General features: G+C 38.2%; 1 protein-coding gene across 7 annotated transcripts in view; it reads left to right on the top strand.

Annotated features, from left to right (window-relative positions):
- Mtm1 (myotubularin 1) overlaps positions 1–16,683 on the top strand; it is a 98,646-nt gene that overhangs the window by 33,814 nt on the left and 48,149 nt on the right. For 6 of the 7 annotated variants that reach the window (XM_078034149.1, XM_078034146.1, XM_078034145.1 and 3 more), the window contains 2 exons: positions 6,884–6,994; positions 11,649–11,750. In XM_078034149.1, the coding sequence (XP_077890275.1) occupies positions 6,884–6,994; positions 11,649–11,750 (213 nt within the window). The remainder of the gene's footprint in view (positions 1–6,883; positions 6,995–11,648; positions 11,751–16,683) is intronic. The other variant, XM_078034148.1, reaches the window with a different exon arrangement.

Here is a 16,683-nt window from a genome sequence, read left to right as displayed (position 1 = left end):
TTATTTTCCATTGTGGGAATTTAAAAGCCAGACGTACATTTTTTCTCAGAAGAAGGCCAGCCCATTCATCATAAGCTAAAAGGATTCCTGTATTAATTTTCATTCAGAAAATACATTGAAAACTTTTTAAAAATTTTCTTTTTTAGGTTCTTCAGTCTAGTGGATTTGGTACCTCTTTTCATTTTAAAGGAAGTGAAATAATGCTAGATAGACTATAATAATAAGACATCCTAATGTGTCCATAAATGGGCACTTCTCTGAGAAAATAGGATCCTTGCTACAGATTGAACATTCCTAATCTAATATCTGAAATACTTTGAAATCTGTCATGATGTTTTAAAAAAAGTTTTTTAAAAACTTCCTGTCAATACCCTGGATTCCTTTAGCCCTTGTTCCTATCCTATGCTCAATGGAGAGTTTATGGGCTACCATCTGCATCACTTCAATGACAAATATTCCTTGCTCTGTAGCTGACCGCATCTTTTGTACTACTGAACAGATCAGTCTCTGAGCTCCCATATATTCTTTCATCACCACCTTATGATATCTGTTTGCACCCACATTTTCTTCCCTCCAATTTGAGAGGGATGAACTAGATATCTTCTTTTCCATAGCAAATCCCTTTCTTTGAATCACCCCCAAAACCCCCACAGTGCTAGAGATTGAACCCAGAGTCTTGTACATGCTAGGCAGGCAGTCTCTACTTAGCTGTATCTCCAGCCCAAATTTCTCTTTTTAGCTCCTCTGGAGCTGTAGTAACCAGTGGTTATTCTGTGTTTTACATTTTTTGGTTTTCATCATTTTTGATCTGCCTCCAACTCTGCAGGTCTACTCAAGTCTTTATTTTTATATCAACTTCTTATATCCATGCTACTCCTGATATGATCATCCTCTTTCTTCCATTTCTTTGCCAAACTTGAAACAATAATCCTCACATGCCACTTCCACTTCGGGACTATTGACTCCTGAATTTCTTGTGGTCTGGCTTCTCTGTTCCCTATTGAAACTACTTGTTCACTGTTCAGTTCCAAAGGCCTTGGTTTAGTACTTGACTTTTTAACTTCTCTGCAGTGATCCTTAGGGTTCACTTCTCGTTTCTTGTTCTTTTCTCCAAGCATTCTTGGTTCCTTGCATTCTTGGTTCTTCTCCCACTTCTGCCTTCTATACAGCTTCTTTTTTTCCTTCTGACCTCCTAAACTTATAGGTTCCCCCAAGTTCTGTCCTTTTTCTCAATTATCAGTTGCTTTCCTATCCTGTAGCTCCAGTCCTAACCTTTTATTTTTTATTCATGGAAAGTTTGAGAGCCTGCTGCATGTTGAGCACTGTGCCAGGCACTAGGATCTAGTGGGGAGCATAACAGATGTGGCTTCTCCCTCACAGAGCTTATGGTCCCAATGGGATTGATAGGTGTTATGTAATCACAGCAATGCCTAATAACTAGCTGTGAGCATGTCTTGTGAAAGTAATATAGGAACTCATGTGAGTTTGAGGAGCCTGGGAAATTTTCTAGAGAAAATAGTACTGTACTTATGGTCTGAAGACTGAATGCGAGTTAAACCTAGATTCAAGGCAGGGTCTGGGAAGGTGAAAAGAAGCTGAGAGAGCAGCATGTGGGAGGACCCGAGACCAAAGGAAGGACGGAAATATGACATTGTAGCTGCACTGGAAGGAGAATCAAGAGGCATGAGATGGGAGAGGTAGATGGAGGCCAGATGACCTAGGTCTTACCAAGCATCTTAAGGATTTCTGTTTTAGTTTTTATTTATTTTTTATTTTAATTACTTTTTAAATTGATAAAATTGCCTTTATCATGGACAACAGGTTTTGGAACATATATTGTGAAACAGCTGAATCAACCTAATTAACATATACATTACCTCATAAACTTATTTTTTTGTGTGGTGAAAACACATAAAATCTATTCTCTCAGTGATTTTTTTTAGGAATTCAATATGTTATTAACTGTTGTCACTATGTTGTACATTAGATTTCTTGAACTGATTCCTCCTACCTAATTGAACTTTTGAGTCCTTGGACCAAGAGCCCCCCCAATCCTGGGGTTTAGGCTTTTAGAATTCAGCAATGAGAAGCTTTAAAGGGGATGAGCAGAGTAATGATAGCATCAGATGTGCTTCTCCAGAAGATCACCCTGGATGCTATGTCAGGGCAGATAATAATAGGAACCATGATGGATTCAGGAACCATTGTGGTTATTGCAGTGGTCCAGAGAAGTTGCTTGCAGAGTTGGAGAGAGTTTGACAGAATGGAGATTGATTCAAGCTAAACATGGTGATTAGGTCAAGGCTAATGGAGAAAGGAATGTCAAGGATGACTCCCTGGTTTGTAGCTTTTGAAACGGTGGTTGTGAGATTAAGGGATGTAGTGCCAGCTACCGAGGTAGAATACCTTGGAGAAGATTTCTCCAAACCTTGTTTGAAAAAAGGAAAATCATATGTTTGGTTTTGGACATTTTGAGTGTGAGGTGTCTGTGGGATCTCTTTCAGTTCTATAGTTTCAGCTACCTCCTAATCATCTGTATTTGGTTAATTCATCACAATCTCAAACTCTGTGTCTACATCTGATCATCTCAATCTTTCTGCCAAACCCTTTCCTATGTTCTTCACATCTTTTGTGGAACCATTTTCATCCATCCCAGAGATCTGGGCCTAATTCTGGTCATTTTGATTCTTTCCCAGGCTAATCTCCTTCTCTGCTTTCTACCTCAGTTGCCCTCCACTCTTAGATCCTCAGTCTCTCACTTGTACTAAAGCATGAGCCTCTATGATATCAAGGAGTGGGTATCATCTTCTCTCTACTAGTCCAGAATGCTTGGTGCTGCTAGATAAATCTTATCTTCATAATACACCATTTGATCTTGGCATTCCTCTTTTCAAAAAGCTTTCTGTAAGGGCTGGGATACAGCTTGGTGCAAGAACATATGCTTTCAATATGTGAGGCTCTGAGTTCATCCATACTACCAAGAAAAAAAGGTATAAAAAGCATTCCGTGGTTCTCACTGTGAGCCTAACCCTGCCATACTCCCCAGGGAATTTGTGTGGATATAAACTGTATCATGTGTATTTGGATACACACGTCTTCTCTACTTGATAGAACTTTAGGGGCATCATGCTCAGCCAATCTCAAAAGGTCACAAGCTGTTTGATTCCATTTATGTAACATTGTTGAAATAACAAGTAGAGGTAGGGTCTGAGTTCCTTGAGATCAATTCTGTGTTTTAGTTACCTTTCCATCTCTGTGACCAAAAGACCTGACCAGAACAATGTAGATGAGGAAAAGTTTATTTTGGCTCACGGTTTTAGAGGTTCCATGGTCGACACACTCCATGGCTTGGTGCCCAAAGTAAGGCAGAACATCATGATGGAAGGATGTGACAGAGGGAATTAGCTCAGGACATGGTAACCAAGAAGCAGAGAGCTCTGCTTACTAGGGACAAAATATAAACCCTAGAGACTTGTTCCCAGTGACCTACTTCCTCTAGCCACACCCTGTCTATAGTTAACCACCCAGTTAATCCATATCAATGGATTAATCCACTCATTAGTTTATACCTTTCATAACTTAATCGTGTCACCTCTGAACATTCTTATATTGTCTCATAAATGAGCTTTTGGTGAACAATACATTTCCAAACCATAACATTGTGCAGCTTATCCTCATGAGCCCCATTACCCAATTCCTGTTACTTACTGTACATGAGAAAGGGAGGGAGGAAACTAATGTACTGTTTTAGCTTGTTTATTATACTTGTTTCTAAACTATTTTAGATAGAAGTATAGAGGCACAGAATTTTAAGTTAGAGCAGACCTTTGAGTCTTCTTTAATATTGAATGATATTTAGATAGTGATGACTCAGGTTTCCAGACAGGCTAATTTTCCTATTCCTGGACTTTCCTGTTTGGCCTGCTGAGTTATCAGATCTTGAATGTGTCATTCAGGGAAAATGTGGCAAGTAGTCTTATTAGACTGTAGGTGCCTTTGGTTAGGACCTGGCTGGTTCTCCTCATGGTCTTGTTTTCTCCTTTTGTGTAGGGCCAGAGCAGTCTGAGCTATATAATTTTCTCTAGGAAAGGACAGAGAAGAGCAAGGTTTCCTTTCACTTTTAAACATTCTTGTTTCCATGTTGATATTAAAGTATCAAACTTTTATTTAGCAACTAGTCTATATATTTAGTGTGTAAATTTGACATTTAGATACAGTTCACACTCATAAATCTTAATATAATCTAAGCATAACAAAATGTTTTTATTAACTAGACTGTAGTGAGAAGTAAATACAGCATCATATGCACCTGTGTATGCACACTGTTAATAAGTAGTGTTTTTCCTTTTGAGCATTTCGATTTAAGATATGTGGTGAAGTGTCTGGCCCCATGACAATAGCTAAAATGCCTCCTTATAACTACAGAGAGATCTGTCAGTTGCTTGCTAGAGCATACCAATCTGCTATATTTGCAGAGCACAGTTACATTTTCCAAATACTAAGATGTTCTTTGTCATCATTGATAATGATGATAATAATAATGACTTCCACTGTTTTCTAGCTATCATTGACAGGCACTGTGCCAGGTACTTTAAATCCATTATCTCTAATCATCCCTACTTTACAGGTAAATGTGGCCTAGAGATAGTAGTAATTTGCCAGAATTGTGCAGTTAATAAATGTCAAAACTCCAATTTTGTCCATGTTAAGAGCTTGTGCTCTTTTCTCTACATGATAACTATACTTACACTTCTTTTGACTTTTTATTTTTAAATAATTATGAACTCACAAGAACTTGCAAAAAGAGTATAGAGAGATTACCTCTACCTATTACCCAGCTCCCCCAATAATTATATTGCTTTATCAAAACCAAGAAGTTGTTTGTCATGATACAGTTAACTAGACTCTGACCATACTTGAATTTTACTAATTTTTTTATGTATTCACTTTATGTATGTAATCTTTTGAGGTTGACTTTAATAACTCAGCATGATGCCCCCAAAGTTCATCCAAGAAGCATATATCTTTGGTTCTTCTTCTACTACTACTGCTGCTGCTGCTGCTTTTTTTTTTTTTTCCAGTACCAGGGATTGAACTCAGGGCTGCTTTGCCATGGATCAACATCCTCAGCCCTTTTCACTTTTTTTTTTTTTTTCATTTTGAGACAGGCAAATTTGAGTTGCCCAGGGTGGCCTCAAATTTGTGATCCTACTGTTTCATCCTCACATGTTCCTGGGATTACAGGTGTACACCATTGTACCTGGCTAATTCAATCATTTTTGTTGCTGAGTATCATTCCATAGTATGGATGCAACGCATACTATGTGTTATACTTTTTTAATTTCTAGATAATCCAGATAATCTAGAGCTATATTTATATTTTATGAAGAAACTTAGTGTTTATATGATCTTTTAAGGAGAAGCATCTAAAATAAAAGAAATACTTTTTTATATCCCACAAAAGAATATTTTTAAGGAACAAAAATTTAAAAACTTTAATTTTTTTTCTTTTTTGTCAAAGTCATCTTAACACAACATCAAATAAATTTTTGGATTAAAAACTATGTAACATATGAAGATTTGAAAAAAAAACTATGTAGCCTTTATGCTTTCAACCATATGAATATAGATTTTATATTGTTATTGTTATAGTGAATTTTATATACTGATATGCTGCATTTTTCCACTTGGACTTGTTTGATCATGTACCACAACTCATTCCATTGAGTTGATTAACGTTTTCTACCCTGATAGCTACCTCTGGCTCCAAAGAGCATCTTCATGCATGTATCTTTTTCTCCTCCTGTTGAAGGATAGCTATAGTTCTTAGGAGTGAAATGATTGGGTCAAAGTGTAATGCTGTTGTTATGGCTCTTTTGATGAATCTCAACCCTACCCCATATTCACTAAGCAAGTTATTGAAGGTTCTTAAAACTTTGGTTGCAACAGCCAGAAATATGGTTCCTCCATCTTCAACCTGGGATGGTTGTAAGGAGAAAATGAGAAAATGCATACAACAGTCCCTATGGTAGTACTTGGCAAGATGAGGTTTTCATCTGTGGCGGCTGCTGCTCTTGTTATGATTGTGGTATTACTTCACTAACCCGATTCCATCATGCCTGCAGTTTTATGGACCAGTTGTACCCAGCATTGGTTAGCAAATGCTAGAGAAGCATTGCTGTGTATTTGGGCCCTTCTGCTTTGGGAAGTGCACTCATGCTTGAGACAAGTGCTGCTTCCAGGTTCTAATGGGGAAATAAAGACATAAAGTCATGGTAACAAGACAGCGCGAAGCAAATGATGTGATGGGAGTCTGTCTCAAGTGCTGTGGAAACTTTGAAGGAGGAAGTGGTTAATTGTGCCTGATCTAAATGGGTAGCAAGGTTTCATTAGAGATGATTCTTACTAAGCCAGGGCTGTACCCATAGGGAGAATTTTGGTAGCTGGGGAAGACAAATCATTCTAGGCAAAAGAAATGCCTTAAGCAAAGCATATATATGTCTTGATGATAGATGGAGTGTCTGAATAATGTGGGAGGGCTCAGTTTGCTGGAGGCAGAATGTTGTGGGAGAGAAGCTACAGAAACAGACTGTGAGTAATGTCATGGCCTGGAATTATGTACCTAGGATTTTAGTTTCTGTCCAGTAGGCAATGTGCAATGGAGAATGTTAGGGATGCATTTTGATTGCATATATGGCCATCTTAATGCTTGCTCTTTCATGTGTGATCTATGTCATATTTTTGTTCAGAAAGTGGTAAAAGGGCCTGGTTTCTTAAAAAAAAAAAGAAACCCACCTTGAAATCTTATGGTTATTTTTACATGTTTTTGATATTTTAATTATACCAACAGAAATACTGACTTTTGTATTTTTGTCCATTACAGGATTCTGCTCTAATACTTGATGTTCCTCTGGGTGTGATCTCAAGAATTGAAAAAATGGGAGGCGCGACAAGTAGAGGAGAAAATTCCTATGGTCTAGATATTACTTGTAAAGTAAGAGATTCAGTACTTTTCTTAAACAAAGAAAGAGACACATAAGTGTTGAAAATGATAGTAGAAATTTAATGTGGGCTTAAAACTCCAAAATCTCTTGTTCATGTAAGGTTCTAGAAATGGTTCTCCCCTTATGTTTTGAGATTTCCAGAAATGCCTTGAGTGTGCATTCTCATCTATGAGACCCTCTGTGGTTACCGTGCATGAGGACTAGAAGAACTGGACCGTTTGTTGGCGTGACTGAGTAGGAAGAAAACTTTGTAGATGAAATCTAAACATTTTTGGTTTTTGCTCTAGTCTGTTCTGAATGACCCTTCATGTCATGTGTTACTAGCTTAGACATCTTTATACCATGAAAGGAAAAAGGAATACAAGAGATTTTAAATGGGATGTGCCCTTACCTCCAATGAACTTTGTTAATTTTGCTTAGTTTTCAGAGATAGTGGTCTATTGAATTTTAGGGTGGTAAGTGGGAGAAATTTAGATAAAATAGTAACTGTTTATTGAGCAACCATGTCCATCCAAAAACAGGCAAGGTTATTTGTATTCAGTCCTCAGCATAGCACATAGAGGTGGATAGATTGCAGATGGCAAACCCAAGGCTCAAAGAGTTTGGTGACTACTAAAATTTCCCCCAAATTGCCAAACCTGGACTCCAAAGACAGTAAGGTAATCAATCATTTTGTAAACAGCAGGCCAAATGTTCTGGCAAAGAAACCCATTTTCCAGCTATTGGGTATCAGAAGACTACTATGTGTAGCATAGTGCCGAATTCTAGAAAGAGTTGGAAGGGATTTGGAAGTCATTTGTCCCAGTAGTTTTCAAACCTAGATATGCATCAGGACAATCTAGGGAACTTTAAAAACATGTAGGTCTTTGAGTTCTACCCCAGATCCTACTTTAAGATAATCTCTGAAGGTTGGGACCTGGAAGGTTGTAATGCTTCCAGCTGTGTCAGGTGACTGTGAATCATCCCATGGTTCTAGCACAGAGGTCAGCAAGCCTTATCTTTAAATGGCCAGATAGCAAATATTTTTGGCTTTGTGGGCAACATAGGATTTCTTTTCACCTATTCTTTTTTGTGTTCTCTGTCTCCAACACTTTTATTTTTTTAATTTTTTAAATTTGTTTTTGTTTCCAACACTTTTAAAATATAAAATAACATTCTTGGCTTGGAACCCATACAAAAAGTGACCTGGGCTGAAGTTTGCTGACCAATCTAAGTTCTTTATTCCATGAATTGGGAAATGAGGCCTTTGATCAACAACATGACTTGCCTGGGGTTGTCCAAGGAGCCAATGGAAGAGCCAGAATGAAAACCCAAGTCTTCTATTCCAAGGCTTTTTGCATTGTGATTTCTAAAGACCAACCTCTTCTCCTTAGGTTTGGACTCTGAATCCAATACAGTATTTTTCTCTCTATTTATAAATGATCAAAACAAGTGCACTCTACTAGAAACAAGCTTGAACTGAAATTCTCCACTACTCCCCACCTTATCTGGTTTTTGTTTTTATCTGAACTACCTTTGTGCCTCATCTATTATCCTGGTTTCTGTCTACTCTTTGGAATCTAGAAGTATGGAGATTTATTTTGAAGGACTTTTTTTGAGTTTTGCATAAAAGGATTTTTGGGAAGTAGAGTGATGCATTAAAGCACTCAAGGAAAAATATGGTTAAAATATTTTAAAAATATTTTTTAGTTGCTAATGGATTTTTTACTTTGTTTATTTTTATATGGTGCTGAGGATCAAACCCAGGGCCTCACTCATACCAGGCAAGTGCTCTACCACTGAGCCATAGCCCCAGTCCATGGTTGATATTTTGAAGACTTTGGAGTGACTAATTTTAGGAGGAATTTTTAAAATTTTTATTTGCTGCCTTATCAATAGGAAAACTTACTTAAATATGAATTTCCCCAAATTAATAAAACAAAAGCACATTCTTACCCTTTGTTTATTATAAGAACAAAAGGCTTAGTAACACTCATTAGGCATAATTCTCAAATCTTACATATGTACAGATAAATATATGTATATTTTTATAAAATATAAAAAATTTATTTTTACATTTACTTATACAAATATATATGTATACACACACATACATACACACAAACATACACACATATGTATACAATGTTGTAGCATAGGTTTTTAGCTAAATTATCTCCCAGATGCACCAAAATTGCAAGAGTAATACCTCATATTGTCAGTAACAGACCTTATGTTGTTACAGAGAAATCTGCTGCAGTGGTATCAAGACTCACTCATAGGTTCTCTTGCACTTGCACTCAATAACCATAGTACAACTGCATTTGTCTTCCAAAGCAAGTCTAACAACCCCTACACATTTAGCTATCCCAACTATGCGTGTAAGGGTTTATACTTGCCAATAGCAATGTTCACATGGTGAACATAAGTCCTAGGGGACCTTGTCCAGTACCAGGGGAGAAGGTAGCTCTGCATATACGAATTTTTGCCCTGCAGGACTCATAGTAGCCCCTGCTCAATATTTGGAATCTTTTTTAAAAAAAATAGAGCAAAACCATAGTATTACAGAGCCTTCTCTGTCTTTCTCTTCCTCATTCTCATGTACTTGACTCAAAGACAGCAGTGATATGTGTTGTTTCTTTGGAAATGCTTTCTAGAAATTGGCATCTCATTAAATCAATCATATCAACATAAGACCCAGTTAATAAATAGATTGAAGGTCTGACTGGGAGATCTTTCCCAGTTGCCCTGATGAGTCAAACTCTGAGGAGGCCAGGTAGAACTTAGCAGTTAGTGTATGCTCCTATTTCTGTTACAGATTTGGTGATCTACTGCCTGTGAGTCATTTGCCTTTTCCACTTCAATTTTCTTGTTGGCAAGAAAGTGTCTTTAATTACATCTGAATCAGATGGCAAAAAGAAGTTGCTTGAATCAGTTGTGCTTTGGCACATGAAAAATACTTGTTTAAATCCCTGAGAGAGCAGAATAAATATTTAAGTTAGAGATAGTCTAATTCTTGACCAAACAGTTAAAAGTATGATGCTGCAGAGTTATCATTGACCCATGGCTATTAGGAAGAAAGTTCCTCACAGGTCCTTGAGCCCAGAGTTTGCAAGTCTCCATTTCTGTACCTTTTAGCATATCTCATCCCATTGAAATGATTTTTCCCTTCAGATGATTATTGCTTTGTGTCATGAACTGACAATAACATCCCAGTGTATTGGGGACATGATTTAAATTGGTTGTTGGATTTTATTCAGTTACATGCTGTTAAAAATGAAAGTAAAGGCTGGGATATGGCTCAGTGGTAGACCACTTGCCTTGCATGTGCAAGGCCGTAGGTTTCATCCCAAGAATGATAGAAAGGAGAAAAAAAAGCACAAAATCCTGGAGCTGGTAAGGCCCAGTAGATGTTATTGTATAGAGAGTGATGGATCTCAGGGTATTCATTAGAGATCTGAGAGTCTCATTCATACTTCCTTTACCCTTTGGGATGTCTTCTAGATGATGAAGCCTTTTCTGGTCCTTCAGACTGACAACTTATGAATCTTTAAGAGTACCTGGGGATAACTAACAAAAAATCACTCTGAACAGTATAAAGTTTGCGATGCCCAATAGGGCAGGGATTGGGGCTGACTCACTCCTGAGGTAGCTGCAGGGCGTAGCACAGTGCTTATTTTTCTGAAATGACAGTTCAGAGTTTATTGCAAAGTATAATGTTTTCAGTGTCACCATGACTGCTTGTTAAGCTTTTTTTTTTCTTGTTTGTTTTTCTTAGTACTAGGGATTAAACCCAGGGCCTTATGTATCTAGGTAAGTGCTCTACCACTGAGCCTTATCCCCAGCACCATGATTGATTGTTTTAAAGAGACAGCCTTAAAACAATTCAGCCTTGACGATAAGAGTATTATATTTTTATACATAATACAAATTGAAATTTAAAGTAGCTCATTTCATTTGGATTCAAAAAAGGTTTTCCTGCCTGTTAAAAAGATGTGTATTAGAAGATATTTTAATTATTTTCATTGGTGCATTATAATTACACATAGTGGGAAGCTACCTTTAAAATCTGGTTATCATTATTAATTCCTGAAAGTAAAGTTATTACTAATATGAGATACTTTAGTGTGGTTATATAGAAACTGTATGAAAGCAGTATTGGATAGTAAAATTATATTACTCCATTACTTGTATGAGAGCTTAAAATGCCAATCATTTAGGGAGAGAGCTTCTGTATTTTAATGACATGTTTAACAATGTTGAGATTATCTTTGATAGCAGGTACTCTTTTGAAAATTTGTATGAATAGAATGTCGTTTGATAATTTAAAAATTCTCTTAGAAACCAGTAAATGTAGACATGGTAGAAGATGTGCAGGGGTTGTTTTCCTTCTTTTAATCAAATGATGCTTAGCTCTGTCTTCTTGTTACTGCTTGTTCCTTTGTCTTATCTTTACTTTCATGTCTATAATAGAATATTTTCAGGTGTTCTTAAATGAGTTATTTCAAAATACCACATAAAGTAAAGTAATTTTTTACTAGTGTAGATTCATTGTCACTTTAGGTAAGTGAATCTTCTAATCCCTTAATTGAATGGAAGATTTTTTGCTAATTCATGTGACTTTATTGGTAGACTGAAATGTCAAATTTCTCCTTTGCCCCCTAGGATATGAGAAACCTGAGGTTTGCTTTGAAACAGGAAGGCCACAGCAGAAGAGATATGTTTGAGATCCTCACGAGATTCGCCTTTCCTCTGGCCCACAGTCTGGTAAATTCTAGGGCTCTCCTAAGCATCAGAAGGTTCTCAGGCTTTCTCTGTGTAAACTGCCTGTGGGCTGGGATTCTCTTTTACTCACTCACTGCCTTGTGTTTCCTGGTGTGATTTATATGTGGGGGTGTTTTATTAAATATGATTTAATCACTTCCAGGAGGAGTAAGTCTCTCTCCTGCTAGTCTGCAAGATGAATTGATCCAGGTGACTGAACCTCAGTGCCAGGAGGCCAATAGGAGCCCTGCCTGAGCACAGGAGCTTTACCCAGGATGCCTTGTGCTCTCCAGCCCTGACTATGCCCTTTTAAATGTAGGGAATAGAGGATGGCGTGGCTCTGTGTATCACTATGAGGTCTGCTCTTGGAGTTCATTGTTCCTCACTTTGGTGCTAATGGAGAATGTTTATCAAGCTTTTGTGGCTCCTCCTATAAATGGGAACATATCCTCTGATCCCAAATGCCATTTAGACAAATGTACTTTTAAAATACATATGTGTTATATAGGTACTACATCCAGCACCTGAATAAGCAGACAGGTTTATTTTGTAAAATAATGACATTTCAAATGTCATTTCATAACATTTAGTATATATTTGCAGGGTGGATTTATTTCACATTTAATTAGTTATAATCTATGACTTAGTCCAAAAGGAAATACAGTGTGTTAGTCAGCTTTTCATCACTGTGACCAAAATGCCTGACATGAACAACTTAAAGATTTATTTTAGTTCATGTTTTAGTGGTTCTAGCTCCTGTGCTCTGAACCTTGATAAAACCGAACATTGTGGTGGAAGAGTGTGGTAAAGGAAAGCTTCTCAGCTAATGACAGCCAGGAAGCAGAGAGGAAGGGACCAGGGACAAGATATAGTTCCCTAGAACATTCCCCCAAGGCCCCACTTTTTCAGCTAGGTCCCACCTCCTACAGCTTCTACCACTTTCAATCAAATTAACATTCCACTGATGAAGTCAGAGGCCTCATGATCCAGTCACTTTCTAAAAGTCCCACCTCTGAACATGGTTGTACTGGGGACCAGGCCTTCAATACCTGAGCCTTTGGAGGTCATTCTAGATTCAATTTATAACAGAAATCCAGTGTTATGTCTACCTAAAACATTTCCTACTTCTTTACCAAACAATCCAGGAACACTTGTGTTGACCATGTGACTGAGCTAAACCTTTCCATGAGTCTTGCCCTCAGTTCTTCATTATATTGTGTCTCAGTCTTGGCTTCCTTTTTTCTGTCATGCCTTGCTTGCATCTTCTTATCCCTCTCCTCTTCTGGTTGATGCTAAGCACACTTGGAGGTGAATGCCTGCTAAGTAGAGGGCAAGGACATAATTCTTCAAAAAATATTTTAAGTAGAGGATATATTACACCTATATTTTAAGTAGAGGATAATTACACTGCAGACTAAACTGAAGGTGATGAGAGAGATCATGTAGAAGAGCTGTTTTGTGTTCTAGCTTTTCTTCCTATAGCTCTTTAGCTGTCTTTTAATATGTTTGGGGATTTTTGTTTTAAGTTTTTATTATTGTATTTCTTGCAATAAATGTCAGAGGTTTATCAAATCTAATGAGATAAGGTTTCTTTTTCCCTTTCACCTGCAGTTGTTCCAATCACAGGAAGTTCATGTGTGGTGGAGAGGAGGAACCATTCATGGAGGCTGTAGAGTTTAGAAGGATATGAAGTACTCACCATGAGTCTCATGTTGATTGTAGATAAAAATGTAATGCTTGAAAACAAATTCACTGATAGCATTATCACTGAATCCATTTTCAGCCTTCTCTAAGTTTCTGATTTAACATGATTTAAAATATTTCTATATGGAACATTTCTAACTTTATTAGGATATAATGGTTTATGTGAACACATCTTCTAAATTATTTTGAAAGTGAGAATGAGATTTATGAAAGTTTGGTTAGGAAATAGGTTCTGTCTTGGTTTATATATACCTGGCCCTTCATTATCAGATATTGCAGGACTGGCTCACATAGCAGGTTTGGCACTGAGACCTTATTCCACCTTCCATGAAATCATGCATCATCAGCAGTTCCCTTTCTCTGGCATGTTCTCTATCTTTTCCCCTAAAAAAAGTCAACTATTAGGCTAGCTTTTTCTTTAAACTACTATCTCATCTCTCACTTTAGTGACAAAATTCTGAGAAGAATATTCTAGCCTGTCCTTATCATCAGTATCCATCTGTATTGCTGATATCTTCTTAAAGCTCAAAACCTCTTACTGGCCAAATCTAGTGGCTCATTTCCATCCTAATTGTCTGCCATCTCTCCTTAGCATTCAACAAATTTGAAAACTCTCCTGAACATCTTGGCTTCTGTGTTCCCACACCATCTTAATATTTTTCATAGAGTCTACTGCTTGTGCCTTCTCCTTAAATGTAAACATCTTGTCAGTGTTCCACTCTCAGCCCTCTTCTTGAGTTACCCACTTGCACCTCAACGACTTCATTTACTCCTATGATTTAAGCTGTCACTGCTGTGTAGATGACTTCTAAATCTTGCCCTGTTACAGTCCTTGAGTGAGTGTAACTAGTGTAACCTTCAAACATCTTCCTTAGAGCCAGGTGCAGTGGTGCAAGCCTGTAATCCCAGCTGCTCCAGAGGCTGAGGCAGGAAGGTCATGAGTTCAAAGCTAGCCTTAGCAATGGCTAAGCAACTCAGTGAGACCCTGTCTCTAAATAAAATACAAAATTGGGCTGGGGATGTGGCTCAGTGGTTGAGTGGCCTCCATAGCCCCGCCCCCCCAAATACAAAGGGCTGGGGTTGTGGCTTAGTGATGGAGCAGTTGCCTAGCACATGTGAGACACAGGGTTCGATCCTAAGTACCACATAAAAAAATAAAGTTAAAAAATTTTTAAAAAATATTCCTTAGGAAGTCCATATGAATTGTAAGCTCCTTGGTGCCCTAACCTCTTTGCAGTTCAGGAAGCCTGCTCTTTGTCCTCTTAAGTCCTGCAAGTTCAAGAATCCTTAATTGCTCAAGTTCCATAATCTGAAGTCACTTATTTTCATTCTTGCTCTGCATCATGTCTCATAGGCACATCAATTCCAACTCCTATAGATTCTGCTCATTAATAATTCAACTGTTTCTTCCTGTTTCTCCTTGGGCTTCCAAATCTAGCAATGCTCTCCACCTGGTTTCCCTTTTTTCTGTTTGTTTTGTTTTGAATTTAAACAATCATGTCTCTGTGTCCCTACCTCCCCAGCCCACTACCTCCAAAAACTTAGTGATCTCTTCATACCTTGTATCCTACACTACAGCCATGCAGGACTGCCCTGTGGTCCTCGGGCACACACAGTGCTTTCCAAGTTTGGATTTTGCTATTACCTTTACCTGTATCCCCCTTGTCTCTTAAATGCCCATCCTCCACACACTAGTTTTTCAATATGTTGCTCAGTCCAGGGTCCTTTTCCTTGCCATGCGTGTACCCTCTGGGTGGGTTCATCTTAACCTCTCACATTTTAGAGTTTGCAGGTCCTTCTGTTGGAACACTTAACCTCAGTTTGCTTTATGTAATAATTATGTTGTAATTGCTGTCACTAACAGCCACTATACTGTGAGCTTATCAAGTCAGGGATCGCCTTTTATCTGTCTTTCCACACTTAGCATAATGACTTCTGTATGGGAAGAATGTTTGCTATTGTTTTTGGTGTTTTTGTTTGCAGTGCTGAGGATAGAATCCCAGGGCTTCAGACCCGCTAAGCAGGTGATATATCACTGAGCCACACCTAGCCACTGCATGGGAATTTTATAATGATGGCTTTTTAATTACTCATGTTGAGTAGAATATGATGGAAAATCTTCATATGGAAACCAGTAGGATGATGACAGTTTCTGAGTATTGTGGATCTAGTACCAGAGCTTGGGATTCTGTGTTGCTGTTACTGCAGTCCTCCACAGAGGGCTTGCTTTCTCCAGGCTGTGGCACTTGGCTATATTTTTCATATCCATGCTGAGAATCCCTGTCTCTTCCTTTAGGATGTCAATAAAGTAATGAACTAAAGAAAAGGAATGACCCAATTTGCTCATACAGAGTTTTGGAAATTGCATTCTCTTAAGTTTTAACCACTAAAATTCATGCTTAAAAAATGTTTAAGCCAGTCACCAAAACAATACAAGATGCAGATCTAAACAGATTGATATTGACACTGTTTGGGGAATGCCAGTCCCTGATAAGCGAGTCAACAGGTGCAACTGTTTCAGAAATGGATTTCCATTTTGAAATTCTGTGTTGAGCTGTGTCAGGAAGCAGTGAGGGCGTTTGAGAAAGTAGTACAGGACAAATGATACCTAGTTCCATTTGGGGATGTGAGGTATAGGGAAAGTGATATGACAAATACGCATGGCCTAATGTAGGATACTCTGCATGCAGTTGTGTGGGAGAAATGGAAAGGAAGTTCATTGGGGGCTCACAGGAAGGAGACTGGAAAAACCTGCATGGGATTGATAGTTGTTAATGTGGGGCCTTGAAGGATGGATATAATTTCCATTGGGCAGGGGAGGTGGAGGAAGTGGAATTTCCAATAGAGACAAAAGCTGATTCTGCACACAGTGGAGGGAGAGCTCACAGCATTGCAAGGGGTTTAAGAAGGTAAACACATGGCTTTTGGCTGCAGTGGGAGGTTTGGAGTCACCTGATGAAAGGCTATGTGAGAGTGGGGAGCTTGTGTCTCAGGAAGTAATGGAGACATACTGAAGGTTCAGAAATAGTGATACTGTTGAAGACAACATTATGTAGAACCCATGGGAAGGGAGAGCCAAGGAAGTGGGGGAGATGCCTGAGAGATCCAAATGAGAGGGCTGCAGGGCCTGAACCAATGTGCAGGTGGAAAGGGGTAGGACAAGGATTTCACAGACTTGGGCAGCAGTTTCATCAGAGAGGTCGGAGAAGAGGGATGAATTTGCCTTGGTCAT

This window comes from Ictidomys tridecemlineatus, chromosome X (assembly GCF_052094955.1).
Source record: "Ictidomys tridecemlineatus isolate mIctTri1 chromosome X, mIctTri1.hap1, whole genome shotgun sequence".
Taxonomy (NCBI): domain Eukaryota; kingdom Metazoa; phylum Chordata; class Mammalia; order Rodentia; family Sciuridae; genus Ictidomys; species Ictidomys tridecemlineatus.
The sequence above is the reverse complement of the archived record's forward strand: the minus strand, read 5'-3'. Positions and strand labels throughout refer to the sequence as shown.